Source organism: Emiliania huxleyi, assembly GCF_000372725.1.
Source record: "Emiliania huxleyi CCMP1516 unplaced genomic scaffold EMIHUscaffold_718, whole genome shotgun sequence".
In the NCBI taxonomy this organism is placed as follows: domain Eukaryota; phylum Haptophyta; order Isochrysidales; family Noelaerhabdaceae; genus Emiliania; species Emiliania huxleyi.
The window spans coordinates 32,852-41,603 of NW_005196620.1; the positions used below are offsets into that span (position 1 = coordinate 32,852).

The window sequence follows — 8,752 nt, forward strand, 5'->3', positions numbered from 1 at the left end:
TTGCCTTTGGGAGGGAGGGAGGTGGGGGTGGACTTGCCCGCAGAGCCCGTCCCTAGCTGTGAACAGCAAATTCGCGCATTATTCTTCTCGCTTCGCCATTAGGTGCAGGAGATATATGCCGACCGCGCGGCGTTGCTGCCTCGCACCACCCGCGCGTCCCCTCCCGCGCCTCCCCTCGACGCGGCCTCCGGACGCCCTCGCTGCGAGCGCACGCTCCCGCTCTCCCGCCCGACGCCGCTGCCAGCCGCGCTGATCCGCTGCCGCCCTCTGCGCGCAGAAACCATGCTTTCCACCGTTGCTCTGGCTGTCCTCGACTCCGTCCAGGCCTTCTCGGCCCCGGCGATGCGCGCGCCGGCGCGCTCGTCCGCCGTGACCATGTTCTCGGAGGGCGACATCGGCGTCCTGCCGCCGCTGGGCGTGTACGACCCGCTCGGCCTGATTGAGACCCGCAACATGTACCGCTACGAGTGCATGGAGGTCAAGCACGGCCGCGCGGCCATGCTCGGCTTCCTCCACATCATCCTGATCCAGGCCGGCGCGCGCTTCCCCGGCTACCTCTCCCCCACCGCCGGCCTCAAGTTCGCGGACGTGCCGTCGGGCTGCTTTGCGTCGCTCGAGGCGCTCCCGACCGCGGGCTGGCTCCAGATCATGCTCACCACGTGCATGATGGAGACGGGCTACTTCATCTTCGAGTACCAGGGCTACGGCGCCCTCGACAAGGAGCCGGGTGACATTGGCGGCGAGGGGTGGATCCGCTACGACGACGCGTCCACCAAGACCTTCAAGCTCAACGTCGAGCGCCAGAACGGCCGCGCGGCCATGCTGGGCGTGACCGGCTGCCTGGTGCACGAGCTGCTCGGCGTCAACGCGCTCTACCCGACCGGCGGCCTCGGTGGCGAGGCGCCGCCGGCCATCTTCTAGATATGCCCGCGGCAGGGTTATGGCTAGGAGCGCAGCTGCAGGGGATGGCGGCGGGCGGCCGAGTCGGCCTCTCGCTCTCCATGCGCCGATTCGTGCGCACGTGAGTGTGAATTTTTCAAACTGAAAATGTAAGAAGATCACAGCGAGCAAGCGAACCCAACGTCCAACGATAACGCGTTAATAGCAAAAGGAAAGGTCAGGAATTCCCTATCGCTATCCTAAAAAAAAAAAAAACGACGAAACGGGGCCATGTCCGACTCCGAGGCTTCCATGCCGGGCCTGGAGCCGTTCCACGTGCGTCAGATCCGGATGGTCGAGCGCGTCCTCGGCCAGAAGGTGTCGCCACGCGACCACGCGATGATTGATTGTCTCGCGGAGCGCATGGAGAGGTACGGTTGGCACTCCGTCAGCATCAACCCGGTGCCGCTTGGGTATCAGTACATCATCCAGGCCAAGTCTGAGAAGAGGCGGGAGGATGAGGCCAGGCAGCGGGCCGCGCAGGACGCTGCGCAGCCTCAGCCTACCGCCACTTTCGCCGCACCGCCCGTGGCACCGCCTGCCGCCGCTGCCGCTCCGGCCGCAGCATCGCAGGCACACTCGCAGCACCAACAGGCGCAGCAACCCCGGCCCAACGAGTCGCCCGAGGGGTGGACGAGGGTCGGGAAGGGCGGCAAGCCGGACAGGTTCACCATGAAGAACTTCGGCCGCAACCCGCCAAAGTCGGGCAAGCGGAAGCAGGAACACCGCAAGCCCGCACCCAAGGGAGGTGGACCCCCACCCCCTTCTCCCAAGGTGGTGGACAAGAACAGGCTGAGCGCATTGGGCGCTGGCCCTTCTGGCACCAGCGGGAGCCACGAGCGCGCACCGCCGCGCTCTCCCTCCCCCACCTCGCCGCCTGCCAAATCGCCGCGGCCGTCTGCGCCTGCTTCCGGGTATGACTCCGAGCTCGAATTTTCCGACGCTGAGGCGCGGGATAGGGTGGCAGGGGTTGTGCACGACGCAGTGCAGCAGGCTGTGATGCAATATGGCTATGACGACGAGCTCTACCAGGCATGGAGGGACGGCAAGATAGGCGAAAAGGACTTGCCGGAGGAGGTGATGGCTATGACTTTGGACCTTTGCGAGAGGTGGCGAGCGGAGCAAGCGCGGTGTAGGCGCGCCCACGCGGCGCAGCGGCTCTCCCGCGACCATAGCCCCTCCCGCAGCCGCAGCCGTAGCCGCAGCCCCAACTCTTGCTGCTCTTCTAGTGTCGGGTAGTGACCAGGGGGTCGAGGGGACGGATTGAAGATCCCTCACACCAAGATCGTGCAGGGCGGGGACACATGTCCCTAAATCCCATCTCGTCTCAGAGTTTGACCGTTTTTATTTATTTATTTATCGCTATCCTTTCCGTGAGCAAGACCCAGAGCAGATTTCTTGCTAGGAATTCTTCCAATCCGGGTCGTGCTGCGGCGCCAGCACATTGTGAGCGCGCGACCAGCCGCTCAGCCCGTAAAAAAAGAGAGAGATCTTCAAAATAAAATATTCTTACCTTCAAGCCCCCCTCCGAGACTAGGGACAGAACCACACCAGTATAGACCAGAGGGACTGCGCCTCGCCCCCACTTGCCCTGACTGCACAGGATAGCGTGCCCCGAAGACGGCGACACATAGCGGGGGACACGCTGCGCAAGGAGGGGGTGCGAAGCCAAGGTTGGGGTTCTGGGTGGTGGGACCAATGAGGGGGGGAGGGCGGGGTCCTGTGGGGGTGAAATGTTGCGCGGCGAATTCGAGCCTACCCCCTCGCCGCGCCGATCCTCACGCGGAGGGTAAAACCCTGTGGGACAAAACCCCTCCGCGGTCGGCTGTCTTCAGAGTGGACCCCCCCCCTCCCCAGCCTCCCCTGTTCGTCTTTCGCACCCTCCCCCCGCTCCCCATCGGTGACTCGCGAAGGACACGGACACTCGGGGTGGGGGGGGAGGGGTCCCCCAGAGAGGGGGCTTTGGGGCCTTGTTGAGGCATGTTGTGCGAGTATATGGGACAAAAGCGTCGAAAATGTCCCAAAAAGCGTGTCTCGAGTTTGTTGCAGCCCCACAGCTGGCGCGCGCTGCAAGGAAGCACCGCTCGCGTGTCGGCCGCACTCCCTGGCACCCAGGGAGTGCGGCCGACCGACCAGATCGATTAGGCTCGACGCCGCGCTCGCTGTGGAGCTGCCACAAACTCGCCGCCGAGCGTGCCACCGACGGCGTCCCGTCGGAGGTGATGGAGTGTGAGACCTGAGGCTGCGGAGGTGACGCCTGAGGTACCGGCCCGTGCACAGCGACTCAGCCGGCGACCGCCACGGGCTCAGACGAGACTTGTCGACTCGTTACGGCTCAGCTTCACCGTGGTCATCGGGCGTCTGTCGACGTCAGGACCACCCATACAGCTCGCGGGTTTGAGGTCGCAAGAGCCAAGATGGTGGCGTTTGGACATCCCAACCATCACACAAGACAGCCTGTAGGTGATGGCGGGACGGCGCAGTGTTTGTGGCACTCGGCAGTAGGCACCCGCGGCACGGCCCCGCTGTCGGCTCTCACGGGCTGCGGAACCGGCCCCAGAGGGAGCCGGTCCGGGCGAGTGTGGCAGCTCCTGCGCTAGTATGGGCACCCTCTATCATAGCACTACTGATCCTGGTCATTAGAGCTGCCAGGGATAGCGTCAGGAGCCGGTAGGAGTCAAAACCTCTCATATTTGAGACATCGTGTCCCATATACTCGCACAACGAGCCTTGAGTCTATCTCCCCCCCAGAGGGGCCTCGTTGGGTCGATCTCTGGCCGATCTCGTGTCAATCTCGTGTCGATCTCGGGTCGATCTCGGGTCGATCTCGGGTCGATCTCGGGTCAATCTCGGGTCGATCTCGGTTCGATCCCGGGTCCATCTCGGGTCGATCTCGGGTCACGTCGTGCGGCGTAATGAGGCGAGATGAGGTGAGATGAGGCGAGATGAGGCGAGATGAGGCGAGATGAGGCGAGATGAGGCGAGATGAGGCGAGATGAGGCGAGATGAGGCGAGATGAGGCGAGGCGAGGCGAGATTAGACGAGATGGGGCGAGATTAGGCGAGATGGAGCGGGATATCGCGAGGTGCAGCCAGCTCCTGCCTGGATGGAGTCAGGATAGTGCCTGGGAAGATTCTGATTGGTGCCTGAAGGGGGCTAGGTATGCCTGGAAGGAGCCAGGTTGATGCCTTGAGGCCTTGAGGGAGTCGGCTTGAGGCCTTGAGGGATCCATATCTGGATCCCTCACGGCCTCAAGCCGACTCTCTGGTTCTTCTGGTTCCTCTCGGCGACGCCCAATGCGTGCGCCGGCGTGGGGAGTGTGCGTGCGCGCGCGTGTGTGAGATGAGGATTGTGGCAGGCTGGCTGCTGCTGATGTGGGCAAGTGTGCTCTGTGTGCGGCGCTGCGCTGGCGTGCGATGCGCGCGTGCTGTGCGCGTGTGCGTGTTGGAATCGCGCGTGCGTCTGCGTGTGCTGCGCGCGCGCCGGCGTGTGCTGTGCGCTGTGCTCTGTTGTGCGCCTGTTTGTGCAGCTGGGAGGCGCAGCTTTGGCTGGCAGGGCTGCGCGGTGGGCTGCGGCGTGCTGCGGGTGGTCGCGCGCCTGCCTGATGGTGTACGGCGGCCGCGCAGCCCGCCCGACCGGGTCGTCGGCGGCCCAGGGCGCGAGCATGCGGTCGGCGCTGCATGTGAGGCTGCTGCGCGGCGCGGTCCGACGTCGGTTGGTCTTCGGCGTGGCGAGGGCGGGCGCGCAGAGAGGCCTTGCCGCCATCGCGTTGCCGCGAAGGAAAAAGAATTTCCGAGCCAGATCTTCATCGTGAAGTTGTCATAATGTCATTCCCGCCCAGCGGCCTGCTCTTGGAGTGCGGCACCCGCCCCCCTCGTGCAGCAAACGACGCCGACCCGTCCTCGAAGTCGCACACAAACCCTCCAATCGGCACCAGGCCGTTGGCAACCATCGCCAGGTAGAGCACCACCAGCTTCGCCGGGATGGGGCGATGGCAATCAGGGATGGTGGGTGGGGAAGCAAGACAGGCCGTGTGGGGTGTGGGTGTCACGAGGACAGACGTCCACGAAGACGGTGGACGGACGCAAACTCCTTATCCAATTCACACTCACGGCTGTCCTACTGGTCATATAGAAAGTCGGCCGTCCGCGAGCCCCCAGCTCGCCGACGGCGAGAGAGATGCCACGAGGGGTCGCGGTGGCGTCCATCGCCAGGCTCCCTAGCTCAACCGACGACCCTTCGGGATCGACGGCCGATCGTCATGAGCCTGTCGAGGACTGGGGCTCCAGGGGGTGGTTTTATTGCGCGTGCGAGAGTGGTCAGTGGAGACGAGCTAAATAAATAAATAAATAAAACGTACACCTCTAGGAGATGGGTAAAAAGGAATAGGTCCCCGCCCTGCGGTCTTTGTGCAGGGTTCTTTGTGGGTGTGGTCGGCGACTAGCCGGGGTCGTCCTCCCGATGCGCGATGGGGGACTAGCACTAGCCGTCTTCCACATGGTCCCCCGGGTCCCTGCTGCTCCTAATCTCGTCGTACATCCTCCTGCTGATCTCCGCAACATCCTGCTCCCTCCCTCTCGCCCTGCGCGTCTGCTCCGCCTCCCCGTCGTCCGCCCTGCGTCGTCTGGTGACGGGTCCTCCATAGTCGGTTGAGGTCGCCGCCCTCCTCGTGCCTCTTCCCAACGTTCCCTCGGCGGCCGATGCCGTCTGCTCCGGCTCCCCAGTCCCCGGTTCTGCCCTGCTCTCGTCTGCGCTAGCTTCTGTTTCGTCATCACTGATGCCCGTCCTCTTCTTTCTCCTCTTGTTGTATGCTTTGTACATCGCGTCGATTCCTTTTCGCGTGAGCACCACCCTGAAGCCCGCCCAGCAGCTGAACCGCTCCCTAAGTCGAAGGAGCATCATCAGTCTCACCCACTTCGCTCGCTGCCCACTGTCTCCGCTCCCTCCCGTTTGGGCCGCCGTCGCGGCCCTCGTTCGTCCCACTGGCTGTTGGCCCGTCCCCACGTTACCTCTGTTATCCCTCCTCCTCCGCGACTCCCTCAAGGCTGGCCGGGCCTCCTTCCACCCAGCGAAGAGCTTCCTCAGCCACTCAATGTGTTCCTCTCTCTTCATTATGCGCGCGGTAGCCTCATCGTTGAACTGGATCCACCTCTGCACCGCTCCCGTCGCCGCCTCGGCCACGACTTGCAAGTTCCTCGTGACCCCGGCGCCAAGGTCCCTCCGGCTCTTCTCCGAGAGGTCATCTACCAGTGCTGGCAACACCCCCCCGACTGCTGGAGACGAGCTAGTCTGATGTCTGAGAGATTTTTATTAACCAACAAGAAATCACGACTCTCACAGTGATTTGGGCTCGACAGCTTGTCAGCCCTCAGCCGAAGCTGGGGCCGGTCCCGTAGCCGAGAGAGCCCGCGCCGATGAGTTCGACGCGGTCGGGGGGGCCTGCGGAGAGGCCAGCGAGAAGGCGATCGCTGTACTTCATGGTGTCATCAAGTAACGGGCTGACAAGCCAGAGGTCGATACTCTGGACGACCCATAGGATGCCACGAATGCCTGAAGGAGAGGGAGGCGAGGCCAGAGGCAGGCTCAGCTGCTCTTGGGTGATCCCGCTTTGGTGGCTGAAGGACCCGATGGTCCTGTCACATTCGTGTTCCGAGTCGTAAGGGGTAGAAGAATTCGAGGTAGAATCGAGTCAGCACTTCCTCGACCCTCCCGTCGTGCCGCAGCCTCCGACGAGCTCTGCAACCGAGGAGAGTGAGGGTGCGCCTCCCCTCACTGCTGGCCTGGCTGCGCCCCGCCCCACAAAGCACCCCCTCGAGCATCTCTACAAGAAAAGTACAAGGTCTCTTGCCCGCAACCCGATGCCAATCATCCGGCCCGCTGGGTGCGCTTCTTAGCTCCCCGGCCCTGGATGTGCGGTTAATGACTGCACTCCAAGTGCTCCAAGTCAAAGCGCGACCTTCTCCAAGTCGTCAACGCGCCCGGCGGCTCCGGCAAGACTTTAGCCTTGGCCACCCTCCTTGCGGAGCAGGAGGAGATCCGCTCTCTGTCGGCAACGTGGCAGCTAGTCGAGGGACTCGGTAGTTGTGACCCCCCTCTGTGCTCTGAGTGGGGACAGGAGAGAGAGAGCGTTTTGTGGTGTTGGTGTACGCAATAACGGGACAGGGTAGTCGTTCTCTCTAGCTCCCCTTCTAGCTCTTGGCATGAGCTGCGCCCTGCCGACCCCTTTTGCGCAGCAACACCTTAAACTTTTAGGCCCTCCAAATTCGGGTCGGAGCGTAGCGGAGTGGGCCCCGAGTTTGAAAAGGGCGACGGACGCTTGCGTCCTAGCCTCCAACAACGCCTCCCCGGCGCAGAGGGGCCCCCGGAGGGATGCTCAACCGCTCCTTCCACGCCGCTTGCGGCGGTCCTACTCGAGTACCCTTGGAGCACTTGGAGTGCGGTCATTAACCTCACGTCCAGGACCGGGGAGCTAAGAAGCGCACCCAGTTGGCCGGACGCTCGGCATCGGGTTACGGGCAAGAGAGCCCTAGCCCCGGGGGTGCGCGGTCGCAGGGCCATAACACGTCTCCGAGGGATGGTTCCGTGTACCGGGTTACCCCTTAACTGCAGAACGCGCCCTCTTCCTCGACCGTGGGGGGGTGCGCGGTCGCAGGGCCAACACGGGTACCCGGGTGTCTAGAGTCTATTCCCAGCTCCAGCTGAGGCTCGCGCGCGCGTTCTCGAGTTTCTGACGCCCGACACGACCGGGCCCTCGCCGCCGACTCACACTACACATATGGAGGCGTCCCAGAGCAGCGAGGCCAACACCTCCCTCCTGCTCCGCGAGGCCACCACCTCCATCTCTGCGCCCGCCGAGCTCGCCGTGATCCGGCTGCTCCAGGGCTCGGCACGCTCGCCCGAGGACCTGCTCTTCACGGCGCATGACCTGCTGCGCCTCGGGCTGCTGACGGGCGACACGGTCCGGGCGCTCTGCCTGTCGCTCGGCCTGTCGGACGAGCCGCTCGCGGCGATGCTCGGCAGCCACGCGGCGGCGGGCGCCGACCCAAAGCACACGGCACTCATCGCCGCGCCGTCGGTGCTCGGCGGGATGGCGAAGCAGGCCGTGGCGGCGGCGGCGGCGGCGGTGGGCGGCGGCGGTCCGGTGGCGGGCCTCGCCTCGCTCGGGCTCCAGTCGCGGCTCGCGAGCGAGTTTGTGCTGCTCCGCAAGCTCGGCCACGGCGCGATGGGCTCTGTGTTTCTCGCGCGGCACCGGCTCGACGGCGCGCAGTACGCGGTCAAGATCGTTCCCTTCTTCGCGAGGCCGAGCCAGCCGGCGCATGCGCTCGCGCAGGAGGCGGAGCGCGTGCTGCGCGAGGTGCAGGCCCTCTCCCGCCTCAACCACCGGAACGTCTGCCGCTACTACAACGCCTGGGTAGAGACGGACTGGGCGTCGCTCGCAAAGGGCCCGCCGGCGGGGCCGCAGGGCGCGGCGACGGCGGTGGTGCCGCCGCACGCGGCCGCGCCCGTGCCGCTGCTCACCTACGGCGGCGCCGCCGGCGAGGCCGACCCGAGCCTGCAGAGCTGCGGCTGCAGCGGCTCGACCACCGACGGTTGGGGCGGTGACTCGAGCAGCGGGAGCGCGTGGGTCCGGGGCGGAGGCGCGAGCAGCTCGGGAGGGAGGGCGATCGGAGGGGGCGTGCTCGGATCGCCCGCGCCGGCGCTCTGGTCCTACCGCAAGGCGCTTCTCATCCAGATGGAGCTGTGCGCCCGCCCGCCGCCGCTCGCCTCGCCCCCGTCGAGACGCGTCGCGACCCGCCGTTGTGCCGCTGCACGT

The 8,752-nt window shown here is 65.0% G+C and overlaps 3 protein-coding genes across 3 annotated transcripts; all 3 read left to right on the forward strand.

The window, feature by feature from the left end:
• The first annotated feature begins 111 nt into the window (after positions 1-111).
• Lhcf64 (light harvesting protein) lies at positions 112-1,065 on the forward strand. The gene has a single exon (XM_005761260.1). It carries the CDS (start codon positions 283-285, stop codon positions 919-921), a length of 639 nt encoding a protein of 212 aa, XP_005761317.1. The 5' UTR covers positions 112-282; the 3' UTR covers positions 922-1,065.
• A 4,335-nt stretch (positions 1,066-5,400) lies between these two features.
• On the forward strand, positions 5,401-6,599 carry EMIHUDRAFT_248928 (hypothetical protein; the record flags this gene model as incomplete). The annotated part of the gene is made up of 4 exons (XM_005761261.1): positions 5,401-5,439; positions 5,585-5,911; positions 5,984-6,153; positions 6,476-6,599. The coding sequence occupies 4 exons, from the start codon at positions 5,401-5,403 to the stop codon at positions 6,597-6,599; spliced, it is 660 nt and encodes a 219-aa protein (XP_005761318.1).
• Positions 6,600-7,714: 1,115 nt separating this feature from the next.
• Positions 7,715-8,541, forward strand: EMIHUDRAFT_248929 (hypothetical protein; the record flags this gene model as incomplete). The annotated part of the gene is made up of 3 exons (XM_005761262.1): positions 7,715-8,014; positions 8,111-8,350; positions 8,500-8,541. 3 exons carry the CDS (start codon positions 7,715-7,717, stop codon positions 8,539-8,541), a joined length of 582 nt encoding a protein of 193 aa, XP_005761319.1.
• Positions 8,542-8,752: the final 211 nt, after the last annotated feature.